The following is a 20,369-nucleotide window of genomic DNA, read 5'->3' as shown; positions in this document are numbered from 1 at the left end:
GCAATGAAGAGGTGATCGCCGAAACTGAGGCCTATTTTAAGGCAAAACCGAAGGAGTACTGCCAAAATGGTATCAAAAAAATGGAAGGCCGTTATAATCGTTGTATCGCTCTTGAAGGGAACTATGTTGAATAATAAAAACGAATTTTGACAAAAAAAAAAATGTGTTTTTCTTTGTTAGACCGGGGACTTATCAGCCAACCTGTTATGTTTTATATATTGCAAAATGTACAAAAATATTATACCATATAAAGAAAAATACTTATTGTTAATTATATTTTTGTGAAATGATTTATTCTTAATTCGAAGCTTTTCTTTTTATGTTTTTTTTTTTTAATAGAGGATTTTCATTGTCCAATTTAAGCTCATGGCAATTTCAAACTTATAATGCGATCTATTAAATTCTTATAATGGCTATAAGATGTAAATATCTTTTAAATTAATTGAATACAGCGAAAGAAGAAATAAAACACAATTTCATTTATTTAAAAACATGTAATTTTTCATTTTCATATATATGTATGTAAGTATATAAAAATTTTATATAAATCATATAGGTTTTACACATACACATATTTTATAAAAAAAAAAAAAACATAACAAAAAAACTAATAATGGTAAAAAAGTAAAAAAATAAAAACAAATTATTTTTATTACAAACCTTAATTATAGAAGAAAGTTTATATCATATATCCTAAATAAAATATTTTCATATAAAAATGGGTGAAATTTAACAATAAAAAACAACATGAGGTTACTGCAGCACTTATTGATTCGAATTAAGGGAAAAAAAGCAAATTGTGTTGTTTATATATTTTTGTTTAATATTTAGCAAAGAACAGCTTATATATTTTAAAATTAAATTAGTTAAAACTTTAAATGTCTTAATTCTGTATTTTTTTTTTTTTTTTTTTTTTTGTTATTTTATATTGTATTAAAAATAACTATTTTTTTATCATTCATTTTTCTATTTTTTATAGGTAAGTTCTTTTTTTTAGGTAGGTATGTAAAAAATTATATAAAAAGTATAAAAAATTTTCTTAAAAAAGATTTTTTTCTTTAAACAAACAAATGTTATATAGCAAGTTTAATAATGACTTTTTTGTTCTCTTTTGTATTGTAAGAGATTTTTTGTTTCATAATTTACTTAGTTTAATTTTTTTTGTTTGAATTAGTGTGATTAAGGGTGGATGTATGAGGATTTAAGTTAGTTAGAAGTTTGTTTATTTTTTGTTTTCTACAAAAATATATAGATATAATTTTTTTCATAGGGTAAATAACTTCTTCATATTATATTTCGAGAGGAGAATGCGATATGTTTATAAAAATATTTCCATTTAAAAATAAGATCTCCTTATATATATATATAGTCAAGGGAAGAAGGAAGAGTTTTGCTATATATATTTTTGCTAATACTTTTTTCTTATTAACCAAAATAAAATAAATTAGATATTTCTATTGTTATATAAGAGGAGATTGAAAAAGAATACATTCTTTTATTAGGATAGGGATATTTTCCGAATTTTGACTAAATATTATTTAAAAAACGCATTTTTTTTTTTGTTTTAATTTTATATATATAGTTTTTTTTTTAATAAAAATTCTAGAAAAATTTTACTAACTTCACTTTGTTTTCGGTTTTGATATTATAAAATATATATTATTTTTCATATAAATTTACTTATTGCCAATTTGAAGTTTTGAAGCAATTTTTCCATATAGTAAATATATGAATATATATATTTTTTTAACAAAACATTATTATGCTAATTGTTTAAATTTTCTTTTTATTTTTGTGTTTTAGTTGTTTTGTTTTGTAAAGAAGTCTAAAAAAGTTTCAAAAATGTCTTTGCTACTTAGTATGTATATATATATATATATATTTTCTCATTTAAATATTTCTCTTTTGATAAGTTATTTTTTTTTGTTCATATACACAACATAGGTTTCTTCTATTTATTAAATATAAAAAAATCATTTTTTAAAAAATTTTAAATCTTCTAAATATTAACTATTATAATTTATTATGTTTAGCTTTTTTATAAAAGAAATTAGTTTTTCCTTTCGTCTTGTTAAAGTTCGGGTTTTTTTTGTTTTTTTTGATCTTATATGATATAATAATAATAATAATAAATATTGCACACATTTTTATTTATATTTAAACATTCATGCATTTTTATTTTTTGGGGGAGTTTCCCAAGTTGAATTGATATAAGCAACTATTAAAAAAAAATAAAAACAAACGGTCCTTCGTTTAAAAACACATTTGGGTGATTTGCTATTTTGTAAAATGTTCCACGCAATGGCCTTATATTGTTTTCCAATAGATGGCATTATTTATCTGTATATCCCATCTTTTCACGTTTGAAAGAATACATTACGTTCAATGTTTACTTTTAGCGTGTTTTTGAAGATAAAAACAAAAATACAATATTTTAGAGTTTTTCTGTTTTTATGGTCCGTATACTGTAATAGCCAGTTTCGCATAAATTTTTGTGTCGTCGATTCAGTTTCGATAATTTCCATGTCAAAGATGTGCACTATGCACTAGAAGGTCTATTGTCAATAAAATTTTATTAACAATTTCCATTAAAACAGATTTTTTAATACACACACACACAAAATATTTTTTGTCTTCAATCACGAAATTAATTGATTCAATGAATTTTTAATTGAAATGTCTACAATCACAGAAATGATAGTATCAATTAAAAAATTAATTGAAAGTCAATTAGAAAATTAATTGATACTTTGTTGAATTAATTAAATTTTTAATAAATATTTTTTAATATTGTTTCAAAACTCAAGATTTTAATGGGAAAAATTTTCTTGAAATTTTTTTCTGTGTACGAAATGTCAGCTTCCTAAGGCCGATCGAACTATATATAGATTTCATCCCGAAATACAAATAATTAAAGCCATCTATTAAAAAACTAATAGATTTAATTTTCACTACATCTGATACATGGTGTTTTTGTAAACATTTTTGTGACTGCTTCAAACAAAAAATTATTTTATAAATAATCACCCTTATTCTTGAAGTCGTCCTCGCTCTCACCGTCGCTTTTTGTCGTCTGTCGCTTTTAAGTCGTCTCGTCATTCATTTGGTATTCCTGCGAAGTGGCGACGGCGACGACGATGATTACTTTTTGTACCAATTACAATACTCGGTAATAAAAGGCTGATATCACTAGAAAACAATCAGCTGATGTGCAAAAAAAGAATTTTAATTTTTTTCGGTTTGAAATATTTTTATTTCTGACGTAATTCCAAGTCGGAAAATCAAGAAAAAAATATTTAATTTGACGCGGAAAAAATGTGGATATGTATTCGAGGACAGTTAAAGCTTCCAAAACTACAAAAATGGCGATGACGCTGAGATCAATGGCACAAGCATCATCGTGAAAGAAAACAATCAGCTGATGTGCAAAACTGAATTTTAATTATTTGCGTTTAAAATGCTGTTTGTTTGTAATCCAATGTTGACTTGGAAAATCAAAATAAATGATAAATTTTACTCGGGAAATGATTTAGATATATATATTGGAGCGTATAAAATTGGAACGACGTTGACATTATGTGTCCAAGGATCATTCAAAGTTCGACACAATTGTTACCTAAGTTTGGTGCTAAATAAAATACATTGGCCTTGAAGGATTTCTATTAAAAATAAATGGAATTGAAAATCAGCACGTTTACTTTAATTGTACAGTGTTCTTTTCTATGATTTGAGTCTGCACTGAAAAAAAAAGCATACTCGGTTCCAAAGATTTTGTCTTTACTTTAAAAAATTTGGTATTGATTCCGAGCCAAAGAAGCGGAGAATACAAGTAAGGATACTTTTAAGACACAATTCTCTTTTAAATTTAGGTTTTGTGTACTTGCTTCTAGGAAGCAAATTTTAATGTTTCGCTTTCTCAGCTTTTTTTCTTCATATGCTATCAAAGTCCTTTAAAAACGAGTTAACGGCAACTTTATTTTCCAAATTAGGACTCGACTTCCAGTAGAAATTATGCTATGTTTGAAGTAAAAAACTTCTTTAAAATAAAGTTTTGAAAAACATGTCCTATATTTGAACGATTTTTTGCTTTGTAGTCAAGATGCAAAAAGACAACAATTTTAAAGACAATTTCATTAAATTTAAAGAATTTTTCTGAATTATTAAAGTCAAGTTGACCTTAGCCTATAAATTTTTTCTTTCATGTTAAGATACCCATTTTTAAGTCAAATCACTTAATTATAAGGACAATATGACTTCATTGAAAAGTTTATCGACTTTTGGACAAGGAAAATAACTTTATTTTAGAGAAATGCGTCTTCTATGCTAAGCAAAATTTGTATTCGTATTTTAAAGACATGAAATCTTTGACCTCACGACAATATTTTTTTCAGTGTGATGACCATAACTGCTATATATACTTATTTTTTTCCATTTATTTTGTATTTGTTGAAGATTAGTCACTTTACCTCTTACCAATATCCATTTTTTGCATTTATTTTTCAATTGTTTCAATTGATTAATAAAGTCTAAAAAACTTCTTCAAAAATTAAACACTAAACTCGTCGTTGGTAAATTTAAAGACGACAAAAAGCGACGATGTTGGCGACACCAGGAATACCGATTTTCTTCGATAGTAGAATATATTGACGAACGGAATACCAATTAGTGGTGACTGACGAAAAGCGACGGCAAGGGCGACTTCAGGAATAAGGGTGAATAAATAAATAAAACCATTTTTATAACAACATTTTAACTTTACTGTGGATGGTTGAATTCTAGGCTTGAATTTCAAATTACAAAAAAAAAAATTAATTAAAGTATTTTAGATTTTCAAAATTAAAGAACAAAACACTTTGACTAAACAAACTAATACTGAATACAAAATGTTTGATTTTATATAAATATAGTATGAAGTTTACAAAAGAGCTGCGTCATTTTATTTATATTTGTTGAATACTAACTTGTTGAATAGTTAACTTTTCTAAATTAAAGTAATTAAAGTAATTTCCAAATAATCAAATTAGATATACATAAAATAATAATTGATAGGCCAACATCATACATGTTAAATTATACTATTTGAAAAAATTCCATTGGGTAGTCAAAAAAACTCTTTTTGTACTTTGCCAATAGATGTCGTTGAAGTCGTCTACCCGCAGTGATACCAACCACATAGTGTCATAGCGTGTGGAGTAATTGAAAATACAAAAAAACAATGTGAGCTTGTAGAAACAACACAAAGAAAATTAAATTTGCCTCAGTACTAAAAATTAGTACTATATTTACAATAACACGTAACACAATTGTCATTATATTTAATTGGTTTATAAAGTATTTCATTAAAATTTTTCTTAAATTATTTCAAACATTTTTCTAATTATTAAAACATCAAACACAACCATTTTTAATAAATTTCTCAAATATATGTTCAATGTTTTCCCCCTGAAAGACTCTTGTTGGCTATCCTTAAAAATCCTAAAATATAATGCCTGATAAACAAAATTAGGAACAACAACAAAATTAGGAAAATTAACAACTACAAAAACTAATAAGAAATAAAAGCAATAAAAAAATGAGGTTGTAATGCAAAATTTCCCATATTTGGTACACAATGGTTGGTGGTGTAAAAATAAATCAAAAAATTAACAACTACAAAAACTGATTAGAAATAAAAACAATCAAAAAAAAAAATGTGGTTGTAGTGCAAAATTTCCCTTATTTGATATAAAATAGTTGGCATTGTAAAAAATAAATCCATTATTTTTCTAATAGATGGCGTTATTTAACTCTCACTGTATAAGCCCGGTAGGGATCCTCTAAATAGATTAGGCAGATGATGTTTCCTTCCTTTTATTTCTATCGAAAATTTTGTTAAAAATTTATTTCTATAGAAAATTTTGAAAAAATTGTATTTTTATAGAAAATTTTGACAAAAATTTATTTCTATAGAAAATTTTGTCAAAAATTTTATTTCTATGGAAAATTTTGACAAAATTTTATTTCTATAGAAAATTTTGTCAAAATTTTATTTTTATAGAAAATTTTGACAAAAATTTATTTCTATAGAAAATTTTGTCAAAAATTTTATTTCTATGGAAAATTTTGTCAAAATTTTATTTCTATAGAAAATTTTGTCAAAATTGTATTTCTATAGAAAATTTTGTAAAAATTGTATTTCTATAGAAAATTTTGTCAAAATTTTATTTCTATAGAAAATTTTGTCAAAATTTTATTTCTATAGAAAATTTTGTCAAAATTTTATTTCTATAGAAAAATTTGACAAAATTGTATTTCTATAGAAAATTTTGACAAAATTGTATTTCTATAGAAAATTTTGACAAAAGTGTATTTATATAGAAAATTCTATCAAAATGTTATTTCTAGAGAAAATTCTATCAAAATGTTATTTCTAGAGAAAATTCTATCAAAATTTTATTTCTAGAGAAAATTTTGTCAAAATTTTATTTATATAGTAAAATTTTGTAAAAATTGTATTTCTATAGAAAATTTTGACAAATTGTATTTATATAGAAAATTCTATCAAAATTTTATTTCTAGAGAAAATTTTGTCAAAAATGTTATTTCTATGGAAAATTTTGACAAAATTTTATTTCTATAGAAAATTTTGTCAAAATTTTATTTCTATAGAAAATTTTGTCAACATTTTATTTCTATAGAAAATTTTGTCAAAATTTTATTTTTATAGAAAATTTTGACAAAAATTTATTTCTATAGAAAATTTTGTCAAATATTTTATTTCTATAGAAAATTTTGTCAAAAATTTTATTTCTTTAGAAAATTTTGACAAATTTTATTTCTATAGAAAATTTTGTCAAAATTTTATTTTTATTGAAAATTTTGACAAAAATTTATTTCTATAGAAAATTTTGTCAAAAATTTTATTTCTATAGAAAATTTTGTCAAAAATTTTATTTCTTTAGAAAATTTTGTCAAAATTTTATTTCTATAGAAAATTTTGTAAAAATTTTATTTCTATAGAAAATTTTGACAAAATTTTATTTCTATAGAAAATTTTGTCAAAATTTTATTTCTATAGAAAATTTTGTCAACATTTTATTTCTATAGAAAATTTTGTCAACATTTTATTTCTATAGAAAATTTTATCAAAATTTTATTTCTATAGAAATTTTTGTAAAAATTTTATTTTTATAGCAACTTTTGTAAAAATTTTATTTTTATAGCAAATTTTGACAAAATTGTATTTATATAGAAAAATTTTATTTTTATATCAAATTTTGACAAAATTGTATTTCTACAGAAAATTTTGTCAACATTTTAATTCTATAGAAAATTTTATTTAAAATTTTATTTCTATAGAAAATTTTGTCAAAATTTTATTTTTATAGCAAATTTTGACAAAATTGTATTTATATAGAAAATTCTATCAAAATTTCATTTCTATAGAAAATTTTGTAAAAATTTTATTTATATAGAAAATTCTATCAAAATTTTATTTCTAGAGAAATTTTTGTCAAAATTTTATTTTTATAGCAAATTTTGACAAAATTGTATTTATATAGAAAAATTTTATTTTTATTGCAAATTTTGACAAAATTATATAGAAAATTCTATCAAAATTAATTTTATTTCTATAGAAAATTTTGACAAAATTTTATTTCTATAGAAAATTTTGTCAAAATTTTATTTTTATAGCAAATTTTAGTTTTATAGAAAATTTTGACAAAATTTTATTTCTATAGAAAATTTTGTCAAAAATTTTATTTCTACGGAAAATTTTGACAAAATTTTATTGCTAAGGAAATTTTGACAAAATTTTATTTCTAGAGAATTTTTTTGTCAAAATTTTATTTTTATAGCAAATTTTGACAAAATTGTATTTATATAAAAAAATTTTATTTTTATTGCAAATTTTGACAAAATTATATAGAAAATTCTATCAAAATTAATTTTATTTCTATAGAAACTTTTGACAAAATTTTATTTCTATAGAAAAATTTGTCAAAATTTTATTTTTATAGTAAATTTTGACAAAATTGTATTTATATAGAAAAATTTTATTTTTATAGAAAATTTTGACAAAATTTTATTTCTTTAGAAAATTTTGTCAAAAATGTTATTTCTATGGAAAATTTTGACAAAATTTTATTTCTAAAGGAAATATTATCAAAATTTTATTTCTATAAAAAATTTTGTCAAAATTTTATTTTTATAGAAAATTTTATCAAAATTTGATTTCGTGTTTTGTTTTTAATTGTTGGTTTGTATTGTAATCATGTTTGTTGTTTTGATCTCAGCTTTAAAACCATTGTGTTGACTAAACTACAAGAGTAGCTTAACCAACAGAGGAAAATAATGTTTGTCAAATTTATTTGGACAAAGCCCTATAGACCGCAAGATGGTTGGATGGACGCACGTTTCGGAATTACAAAATTCCTCATCAGCATTCTCTACTAGCAGCAAAACTATCAACCAATTATCAGAATAAATCCAGGCAGTTCGCTAAATCCAAAGTGAACCACACTTGAACCTTCCGAAAAAAGGTTTATGATAGCCGGCTTATGCCGAAATAAATTCATACGAACATTTCTCTTTTCCTTTGCCACCATCAAATCATCGATATGAGTGAAGTTGGCTGGGTTTATTTTGAGCGTGCTTCCTCTTACTTCATTCGTGTTTTCTTTTTATTGTTGGTTTGAACTGTAATCATATTTGTTCTTTTGATCTCAGCTTTAAAACCATTGTGTTGACTAAACTACCCAACAGAGGAAAATAAACCCAGCCAACTGCACTCAAATCGATGATTTGATGGTGGCAAAGGAAAAGAGAGATGTTTGTATGAATTTTATTTCTTGAGGAAATTTGTGAAGTACTTCTTATGCTATGGTCACACTGGGCAAATATTTGACAGAAATCAAAAAAGAATAAGTCGCCACAGCCAGACTAGCAGAGATTTTTAGCTCATAGTGGATATATAGCATCATGGTAGGATTATTTTTCAAAAACCGCATCCAGATATTTGGGAAAGGGTTCTAGAAAAATGTTTGACACTCATTTTGATCAAATATTTGCCTAGTGTAACCATAGCCTTAGAAGGGGAGGAATATTTTGCAACAAATATCAAAACATCAAGAATTCTACAAAAGTGCCAGACAGTAAAAAAATCTACCATATTTGGTAGAATTCTACCAACAGTAGCAACCGTGGTTGGACATCGCTAGATGTATAGATAAATAACGCAATCTATTGGAAAATAGTGACTTTCGTTTTACAAAATAAATTTTCATATTTATTCCATTGAAGTTTCATGGCAAGATTAATCTTTTCAAGTATTAAATAAACACTCGAAAATATTTAAAAAATAGTTTAAGAATTATTGTTTGCTGTAAAAATGTAATCTGAACTTTTTGGTTTGTTTAGCAGCCATAAAATTATAAAACCATAACTGAAGAAAATGCGAGGATTTAATGAAGAACAAAGCAAAATCTAATGAATAAATTTATCTAAAAAATATCAAAGTCCATAAGACACATTAATATATTACTACAATACTGAACATTTAAAATGAAATTATAAAAAATATAAAAAAAGGCTCTTAGTTTATAGTTTTAAAAAACGAACAAGTAAAAAAATCTATGATCATATTTAAGATAAAACGTTTGTTGTATTCCTTTACCCTCTACTAATTAATACTTTTAGCCGAAAACATTCGTTAACACCCCAAACTATTAAAAATAGTGGAAATCTTTTAAGAGAGCAAATTGATTGTTCTCTTTTACTACACAGAAAAACATATTTTTTGTCTTCAATCACGAAATTAATTGATCCAATTTATTTTGAATTAAAATTTATTCAATCACGCAAATGATAGTAGCAATTTAATTGATCCAATTTATTTTGAATTAAAATTTATTCAATCACGCAAATGATAGTAGCAGTCACCTATAACAATTAACAAATTAATTGATCCCATTACAAATTTAATTGATACTATTAATTTCTGTGATTGATTTTTATTTCAATTAAAAAAAAATTGTTGAATCAATTAAATTTTAAAATTAAAAGATTTGTAGTGTTCAATTAAAATTGTAATTGGAAATTTTTTTGCGATATTTTTTGTATGTACTTTTTACAAGGTTTCACTTCACAATTTTTTCCTAGTAACGGCCATTTGCATGTAGCTGCATTAGGGTTTTACAGCCAATTAAAAAAAGTAAATTGCAAATTTCTTTCCTCCGATTAACTTTAAATGAAAAATTTTAGCAGTAATATTCCCATATGGCAAATATAGGCAAGATAACCATAGTGGGGCTTAAAAGTAGTAGTAGTAGAAAATATTCTATTTGGGTTTTACGTTTCTTTCATTTACCAGTTTTACTACTACGAGTAAAGTAAAGGAGCGCAGATAATAATTATTTAATACAAAAAATTAAATTAAAAAAAATAATAAAAATTTAAATATAATTCAAAAAAAAATCTACAACAATAAAAAAGTAAAAAAATATTGGAATAATTTACACATTTTAGTAATAAAATTTGTATTGATGTAGGCATTTTATTTAGAGAAACTGGTTTAAAACAAAATAAATTAATTTAAAAAAATGCAACTTCTTCATAAGTTAGCCATACACAATTCTAAAAAAAATGGAGATGCGAGGACGTACAAAATGGCATACATTTTTTTTGTAACAAGGCGAATATATATAAAAAAATTTTAAATGAGAAAAAGTAATATTAGAGAATTTTATAAATATACAAAAATTTAAAAAAAAATGTTTAAATTATAATTATTAGTAATAACATACAGACATATGTTTAGAAAAATCATATTCATGTAATGCAAACAAATTAAACAAAATAAGTCAGAATTAAGAAACAATTATGTTTTTTTTGTAAAATATTAAATATATAGCATATTAAATTTTTATAACAAAAGGTTGGCTAGAGTTTTATCTGTATGTAAAGGGGGAATCATCGTTATAAAAAAAAACATACACAAATTTAACATTTGGAGATGCGAGGACAAATGGTATAAATTTTTTATAAGAAACAAAAAAAATAAAAATTAACAAATTAAAAAATTTGAAAACTAGAAATATGTGATATTAGAGAATTTTATAAATATTGAAAAATTACAAATTGCTTAATTTGTAATTATTAGTAGTATGCTATTAAATATATATGATTAGAAAAAAATATTCAGATAGTCAGAACAAATTAACAAATAAAAAAATAATAATAAAATTAAATAAGAAAAAAAAATAAAAAAATTTAAAACAAAAATAATAAATTGAAATAAAATGAAATAAATTATTAGTGGTATGCTATTACATACATATGATTAGAAAAAAAATATTCAGATAGTGAGAACAAATTAACAAAAAAATGAATTAAATAAAATAAATTAAATAAAATAAATTAAATAAAAAAAATTAAATTAAAAAACGCAAATGAACTTAAAAAAAATAAATTGAAAAAAAAAAATTAAAAATAATACATAGAAAGGTGATTGATAATAATATTAAAAACATGACATATAAAATTTTATAACAAATGGTAAGCTAGAATTTTATATGTTGAAATAACCAGACAAAATTTTAACAATTGGAGATTGGAGAGGACGTAATAAAGGGTTTAAGATTTTGTATATATATAGTAAGAAATTATAAATGAGAAAAAGTAATAGAAGAGAATTTTATAAATATAGAAAAATTACAAAATATTTAAATTATAATTATTACTAAAAATATACATACATAACTTTAATTTATTCAGAATTAAAGATTTTTTTTTTTTGTAAAAAAATAACATAGCAAGGGTGTTGATAATAATATTAAATACATAACATATAAAATAGTATAACAAAAAATTATTATTATAAAAGCTAATATTGCATTTGATTTCATATTTAATTTTCATTAATTGAAAAAGATAGGTAGTATGTGTGTGTGTGTTTCTCGGAATTTTTTTTTTTACTATTTTCTAAAACATAAAATAATTATTATTATTATGGTATACAAGAACTGTTTAGGAGAGTAGTGCACATTATTGTGGAGTGGTATGTGGTATTATATTATTATAGATATTTTTCTTTTTTAAATTTTTATCATTTGAAAAAATATTATTTTTTTTTGTTTTTTTTTTTTTTTTTAATTATAAATATTGTAATGTTATTTCTGTCATCTACTCAATATTTTTTTCTGTTGCTATTTTTAGCTAATTTTAAAACCATTATATTTTTCTAGTTTGGTTTTGGTTATAATGTTTATAAAGAAGGTCCTTGCGTAAGGGGTTTTCTCTTTTTTACTAGAGGTCTTGTTGCTTATGGTTTGGGTTTTAAGATGATCATTGTCAAATTGTTGTTGTTGTTGTTTTTCGTATATAAAAAACGTATAAAAATTAATTTACTACTAAAGACTACATTTGGTATCATTTCATCATATAAAAACAAAAAAAAAATGAATACAAAAAAGATCCAAAGTCTTGTTATATCAAAGAAGATTGTAAAAATATTAATAAAAATAAGCCGAATGATAGAATACATTCTGGCTATGAGAGGGAAATTGGGTTTAACAAAATAAAAAAAGATAAACAATTCATAAAAAAAAAAATATTTTAGGCTCTCTATGGCCTTTTTGGTTTTTCGTTTCCTTTTCATTCCAGCTTCATATCCGCTCTATCAAAATTTTTGTTGAAATCTATGCGGATTACTATGTTGCTGTTGTTGAGGTCTTAGCAACCTACCAACGCCGCCGTTAACACCAACGAAAAGGCACTGCACGTGGACGATCAGCTCCCTCCTTAACCAATGGCTTGTGATATTCTCTACCCGGCCGAGAATGTATTCCCGACCAGCAATGCTCACAGTAGTATTGCAAACATGTCACATTGGCACAAAAGAATGGAGCAAATTTACCCCCACATTTTTGTCCTTCACATTCATCGCACATTTGATCATCCAAGACGTAGGGTTTTACCTCTACCCTTTTGTCTATATCGCCATGTTGTAGTTGGACAAAACGGGCCGATATGGCTGCTATATAGCTTTGTTGATTGGAGAAGGCCACTCGACCAGCACCTTTAGGATATTTCAATTCGGGATCCGTATCGATACCGGCATAACATACGCCACCATAGAGACGATCCATTATCATGGCCAATTCAAAGGCTTTTAGAGGGCGTGGTACACCACCCACAAATACTGTTTTACGTGGATCCAATGGCATACTACCATCCAATACATAATCGGCATCGGCTAAACGCCAGGGACGTATTTGTACCGGCTTATCCTTAATGGTTGGTGATGAGACACACAAATAGAGTTTATCATCATCCGTGATGCACGAATCTATCAACTGTTGCACACTATTCTCATCCTGGAATAACAGGAAGGCATAACCCTTGGGTGGAAAGTAGGATTTCGATTCGGCCTTATGAGGCCAATCCACCACCAATGGACCGAACCGCCTAAAGGAGCTGGTAATTTCATCTTCATCGATGTCAGGTGGTAAACCTCCAACAAATACTTTACGTGAGTAACGAGCCGTATGATCCGATCCTTGGGAATGGGGCGATGTTCGGGAAGGTGAATTCATTTTCATGCTTGGATCCAAATAGGCTGCAGCCCCATTTCCAGCTGCTATATTCACAGCATCCACTTCACCCAAGTGATGTTCACTCAATTTCTGTTGATTACGCATGCGTTCTGCCATTATGGCGGCCGCTGTTACTTGATTATCTCCACCAGGGCCCACGGCACCCATACCCCGCATTATATCATTTAAACAATGATCCAGCGGACGCATATCCAAGCCATTACCCATGTAGGGTCCAGCTCCTAGAAAAGGTGGTCCATCACCACAACCAGAAGCGCCAGCGCTCATGCTGCCATTACCTATTGACAATGTAGGTACTCCTGCAGCTTTGGCTGCATTAATATCCAAGGTATAGCCGGGGGTGGGCGATGTACCTCCCTTATTGGGAAAGGATATACTGCGTCTGTATTTGTTCGGTGAAATGCCAGGATTCGAATTGGGCGATACACCACCACTGCTACCACCTGTTTGAGAGCCATTATAGGGTGAACCGCCTCCACCACCGCCACCGCCGCCGCCACCAATACAGGGTGGCAATGGTGATGAGGGACTATGGGCACCACCCATAACACCACCACCAGCTTCCAATTGATTTGGTGGACATGGATGATTTGGCGATAATTGTTGTTTTCCAGGCAATCCGCTACATTGAGAAGGAAGGGGAGGAGGAGGAAGGTAACGATGATCAGTTTGACAATTCGCACATTTTTGTAATATTTATATAGATAGACTATGATATATTTAATATTAAATTATTGAAGGATATCCGGTAAATCATTATGTGGTGATAAAGTAGTGAATGGAAGAACATTACTAAAGATCCTTTCAAGTTTTCATGCAAAAACAAAACTCCTATTGCCTTCATAAATTGAAATCGCTTCAACAGTGATAAGTTAGGTTATGTGGCAGCCCGATGTATCAGTCTCACATAGACTATTCAGTCGATTGTGATACCACAATGGTGAACTTCTCTCTTATCACTGAGTGCTGCCCTATTCCATGTTAAGCTCAATGACAAGGGACCTCCTTTTTATAGCCGAGTCCGAACGGCGTTCCACATTCCAGTGAAATCATTTAGAGAAGCTTTGAAACCCTCTGAAATGTCACCAGCATTACTGAGGTGGGATAATCCACCGCTGAAAAACTTTTTGGTGTTCGGTCGTAGCAGGAATCGAACCCACGACCTTGTGTATGCAAGGCGGGCATGCTAAGCATTGCACCACGGTGGCTCCCATTCAACAGTGATAATAACTGAGTACAAAATTTATACCCTCCACTAGAGGTGTGCGCGTGACACGAAATTCTCGTGACACGCGTGATTCACACGTGAATCACGTGAGTCGTGAACAAAATCCAAAGCAAATCTCGTGAATGTGAATGTGAATGTGAACGTGAAATATTTCGTGCGTGAGAAATAAAATCGGTTCGTGAATGTGGGTGAATAAAATTTCTGCAAAATCACGCTCACGAAAATAATCAAGATTTAATTCAAACTCGTACACAGAAAAAAAATTCACAAAAATTTTTCCAATTAAAATCTTAATTGAGTTTTAAAAAATATTCAATTAAAAATTCAATTGATTCAACAAATTTTTTAATTGAAATAAAAATCAATCACACAAATTAATAGTATCAATTAAATATTAATTGGATCAATTAATTTTTTAATTGATACTATCATTTCTGTGATTGAAGACATTTCAATTAAAAAATTAATTTGATCAATTAATTTCGTGATTGAATCAGAAATTTTTTTTTTTGTGTGTATGTTAACTGAAATTAATTTGGCTCTCGAACTATATTCTATTTTTGAATTTTGTTACCTTAATTTGATCAATTAATTTCGTGATTGAATCAGAAAAATTTTTTTTTTGTGTGTATGTTAACTGAAATTAATTTGGCTCTCGAACTATATTCTATTTTTGAATTTTGTTACCTTTGCTGATTTCCGTTTGGAAAATATCGTGAGTCTCGTGAATTTGTCGTGAATCACGTGTATTGTCGTGAATCGTGCGTGAACGTGAGTCTTTAAAAGTAAGTCGTGCGTGAGCACTGGTTTTCATTTTGTGAAACAGCGTGAGTGGGATTGGCTACCACACGTATCGTGCGTGAATAAATATTTTCCTTCGTGAATGTGCGTGAGTGTGAGTGAAATTTCAGTCACGCGCACACCTCTACCCTCCACCATAGGATGGGGGGTATTATACTAACTTTGTCATTCCATTTCTAAAACATGGTCCCAGATTCCATAAAATATATTCTGGGTCATGGTGAAATTCTGGGTTGATCTAGCGATGTCCGTCCGTCTGTTGAAAAAACGCTAACTTCCGGACGACACGAGATGTCGACTTGAACAAGTAGTTGTTATTGATGTAGGTCGGATGGTACTGCAAATGGGCCATATCTGACCATTTATAGGTATAGCCCCTATATAAACTGACCCCTAGATTTGACTCACGGATCCTCTTGCAAAAGGAAATATAATTGCATCCGGTTGAAATTTGGTACGTAAAGTTAGTATATGGTTTCTAACAACCGTGCAAAAATTGGTCAATATAGGTTCTTAAATTTATATAGGCTGCATACGCAATCCATGATGGAGGGTACATAAAATTCGGCCTGGACGTACTTTCGTCCATATATTATATTTTTAAAACCCTAAGATCCATCATGCTATAGTCAAAAATTTGTGTCAACGTATTCACACATCGCTTCCAGGCACCCGGAAAACGGCTACCACGGAGGATAGATTAGGAAAAAACCTTGATCTCGTATTGGCAGACAGTCAAATGAAATTAAGATAGTGGGTCTTTGAAAAGATCGAACAAAATATTCTGCATGAGATAGATTTCAATCCGGACAACAAGCGTCGCAGTGAGACCGTTTCTGAACATGCTTCTTGAACGCAAGTTCACAAAAAAAAATTTTTTTTCTGATTCAATCACTAATTGATCCAATCAATTTTTTAATTAAAATGTCTTCACTTCACAGAAATGATAGTAACAATTAAAAAACAAGTATATACGGCCGTAAGTTCGGCCAGGACGAATCTTAACAGGTTGGCTGATAAGTCCCCGGTCTGACACATAGATGGCGTCGCTAGTATTAAATGCATATTATTTTTATATAAAGGGTGATACGGTCAAAATTTGGTCAAGGGAAAACGCGTGTAAATCGGTGAAATCGTTTATTTAAAAAATCAAATTAAATATCTTTTTCAAGTTCAATTAGTATAAAATTCAGGAAAAATATGCAGTTAGGCTTTCGCTTTTCCAAATCCGAATTGCCGGACCTCACGCTTGACACCTGCCATCAGATTTTGTATAGCCACCTTCTTCGCCGCAGAAAGCCAGTTTGCCTTGAACTGCTGCTCGTCCTTAGCAGTTTTTTTGGTCTTCTTTAGGTTCCGCTTGACAATAGCCCAATATTTCTCAATTGGACGGAGCTCTGGCGTGTTGGGAGGGTTCTTGTCCTTGGGAACCACCTGCACGTTGTTGGCGGCGTACCACTCCATGGCCTTTTTACCGTAATGACAAGATGCCAAATCCGGCCAAAACAGTACGGAACAACCGTGTTTCTTCAGGAAAGGCAGCAGACGTTTATTCAAACACTCTTTCACGTAAATTTCTTGGTTGACAGTCCCGGAAGCTATGAAAATGCTGCTTTTCAAGCCACCAGTACAGATGGCTTGCCAAACCAGATATTTCTTTGCGAACTTTTACAGTTTTATGTGCTTGAAAATATCTGCTACCTTTCCCCTTCCTTTTGCCGTATAAAACTCCTGTCCCGGAAACTGCTTGTAGTCGGCTTTGACGTAGGTTTCGTCGTCCATTACCACGCAGCCAAACTTTGTCAGCATCGTCGTGTACAGCCTCCGGGATCGCGCTTTGGTCGTCGTATTTTGTTTATCATCGCGATTTGGAATCACTACCTTCTTGTAAGTCGATAGTCCGGCTCGATGCACGGTTGTAGACGATACACCCAGCTTATTTGCGGCATCTCGGAGAGCGAGGTTAGGGTTTCGCTTGAAACTACCGGCAACTGAGGTGTGTTCAGGTTTTTTAAATGCAAAATTGAAAGAAATACGTCAAGTTTATATTGACCAAATTTTGACCGTATCACCCTTTAGTACCAACCTTCAAATGATTCGTGTCAAAATTTGACGTCTGTAAGTCAATTAGTTTGTGAGATAGAGCGTCTTTTGTGAAGCAACTTTTGTCATTATGAAAAAAATGGAAAAAAAGGGAATTTCGTGTTTTGATAAAATACTGTTTTCTGAAGGGAAAAAATACGGTGGAAGCAAAAACTTGGCTCGATAATGAGTTTCCGGACTCTGCCCCAGGGAAATCAACAATAATTGATTGGTAAGGAAAATTCAAGCGTGGTGAAATGAGCACGGAGGACGGTGAACGCAGTGGACGCCCGAAAGAGGTGGTTACCGACGAAAACATCAAAAAATCCACAAAATGATTTTGAATTACCGTAAAATGAAGTTGATCGAGATATCAGAGGCCTTAAAGATATCAAAGGAACGTGTTGGTCATATCATTCATCAATATTTGGATATGCGGAAGCTCTGTGCAAAATGGGTGCCGCGCGAGCTCACATTTGACCAAAAAAAACAACGTGTTGATTATTCTGAGCGGTGTTTGCAGGTGTTAACTTGTAATACACTCGAGTTTTTCCGTCGACATGTGACAATGGATGAAACATGGCTCCATCACTACACTCCTGAGTCCAATCGACAGTCGGCTGAGTGGACAGCGACCGGTGAACCGTCTCCGAAGCGTGGAAAGACTCAAAAGTCCGCTGACAAAGTAATGGCCTCTGTTTTTTGGGATGCGCATGAAATAATTTTTTTCGATTATCTTGAGAAGGGAAAAACCATCAACTGTGACTATTATATGGCATTATTGGAGCGTTTGAAGGTCGAAATCGCGGCAAAACGGCCCCATATGAAGAAGAAAAAAGTGTTGTTCCACCAAGACAACGCACCGTGCCACAAGTCATTGAGAACGATGGCAAAAATTCATGAATTGGGCTTCGAATTGCTTCCCCACCCAACGTATTCTCCAGATCTGGCCCCCAGCGACTTTTTCTTGTTCTCAGACCTCAAAAGGATGCTCGCAGATGAAAAATTTGGCAGCAATGAAGAGGTGATCGGCGAAACTGAGGCCTATTTTGAGGCAAACCCGAAGGAGTACTCCAAAATGGTGTCAAAAATTGGAAGGTCGTTATAATCGTTGTATCGCTCTTGAAGGGAACTATGTTGAATAATAAAAACGAATTTTGAAAAAAATGTGTTTTCTTTGTTAGACCGGGGACTTATCAGCCAACCTGCTATGTACCCTCCTGCGTAGAAACTTCTTCAATCCACAATCGAATTACTTGCCGATGGCAAAGTGTCTTAAAACTCTTCTAAATTCTAAGTTAGTCCACATGGGGTGTATATTAGACAAAAAAAGCCGATTAAATAGTTATAAAATTCAGTTCTTGATCAGTATATATAGGAGAGTCTATAAATAGTTACGAACCGCTATCAACTGTTGCGTGGTAATTAAAGAGTCAGAAGTGAAATACGGGGTTCACTTTATTTGGGGGCTATATATAATTATGGACCGATTTTGACCAATTTTTGCATGGTTGTTGGAGATCATATACTTACACCACGTACCAACTTTCAACCGGAACGGATGAATTTTGCTTTTCCCAGAGGCTCCGCAAGCCAAATCAGGGGATCGGTTCATATGGGGGCTATATATAATTATGAACCGATTTGGACCAATTTTTGCATGGATATTAGAAGCCATATATAAACACCATGTACCGAATTTCAAACGGATCGGATGAAATTTTCTTCTTTAAGAAGCTCCGGAGGTCAAATCTGGGTATCGGTTTATATGGGGGCTATATATATAATTATGAACCGATTTGAACCAATTTTTGCATGGATATTAGAAGCCATATATTAACACCATGTACCGAATTTCAACCGGATCGGATGAAATTTTTTTCTTCAAGAAGCTCCGGAGGCCAAATCTGGGGATCGGTTTATATGGGGGCTATATATAAATATAGACCGATATGGACCAATTTTTGCATGGTTGTTAGAGATCATATACTTATACCACGCACCAACTTTCAACCTGATCGGATGAATTTTGCTCCTCCAAGAGGCTCCGCAAGCCAAATCTGGGGATCGGTTTATATGGGGGCTATATATAAATATAGACCGATATGAACCAATTTTTGCATGGTTGTTAGAGATCATATACTTATACCACGCACCAACTTTCAACCGGATCGGATGAATTTTGCACCTCCAAGAGGCTCCGCAAGCCAAATCTGGGGGTCGGTATATGGGGGCTATACGTAAAAGTGGTCCCATTTGCAATACCATCCGACCTACATCAATAACAACTACTTATACGAAGTTTCAAGTCGGTAGCTTGTTTCGTTCGGAAGTTGATTTCAACAGACTGACGGACGGACGGACATGATTAGATTGTCTCAGAATTTTACCACGACCCAGAATATCACCCATGTTCCGATATCCACTTCAATTCCACTTCCACTATTCACGTCAAATCCACGAACGTGAAAATTTGGTGTTCTTAATTCCTCGGTCTCGGTTTATATGGGGGCTATACGTAAAAGTGGTCCGATATGGCGGAAATCAAAATAAGTGGAATCAATAGACTTATTATAATTTATTATTTTTTTAATAAAAAATTACGCAGGTTTAATAAAACTCATGTATTAAATATAAAACATTTCAAATTTTTTACGCGAGTA

At 29.5% G+C, this 20,369-nt stretch overlaps 1 protein-coding gene across 5 annotated transcripts in view; it reads right to left on the bottom strand.

Annotated features, from left to right (window-relative positions):
* Positions 1-20,369, bottom strand: part of LOC142235042 (translational regulator orb2-like) — a 136,089-nt gene that overhangs the window by 33,870 nt on the left and 81,850 nt on the right. Inside the window, exon 5 of one of the 5 annotated variants that reach the window (XM_075306262.1) lies at positions 12,379-14,217. The exons of the other annotated variants lie outside the window; for them this stretch is intronic. Within the exon in view, the coding sequence (XP_075162377.1) occupies positions 12,735-14,217 (1,483 nt within the window). The 3' untranslated portion in view covers positions 12,379-12,734. Of the gene's footprint in view, positions 1-12,378; positions 14,218-20,369 lie in introns of those variants that run through there. 5 annotated transcript variants of the gene reach the window in all.

Source organism: Haematobia irritans, chromosome 4, assembly GCF_050003625.1.
Source record: "Haematobia irritans isolate KBUSLIRL chromosome 4, ASM5000362v1, whole genome shotgun sequence".
Taxonomy (NCBI): Eukaryota; Metazoa; Arthropoda; class Insecta; order Diptera; family Muscidae; genus Haematobia; species Haematobia irritans.
The sequence above is the reverse complement of the archived record's forward strand: the minus strand, read 5'-3'. Positions and strand labels throughout refer to the sequence as shown.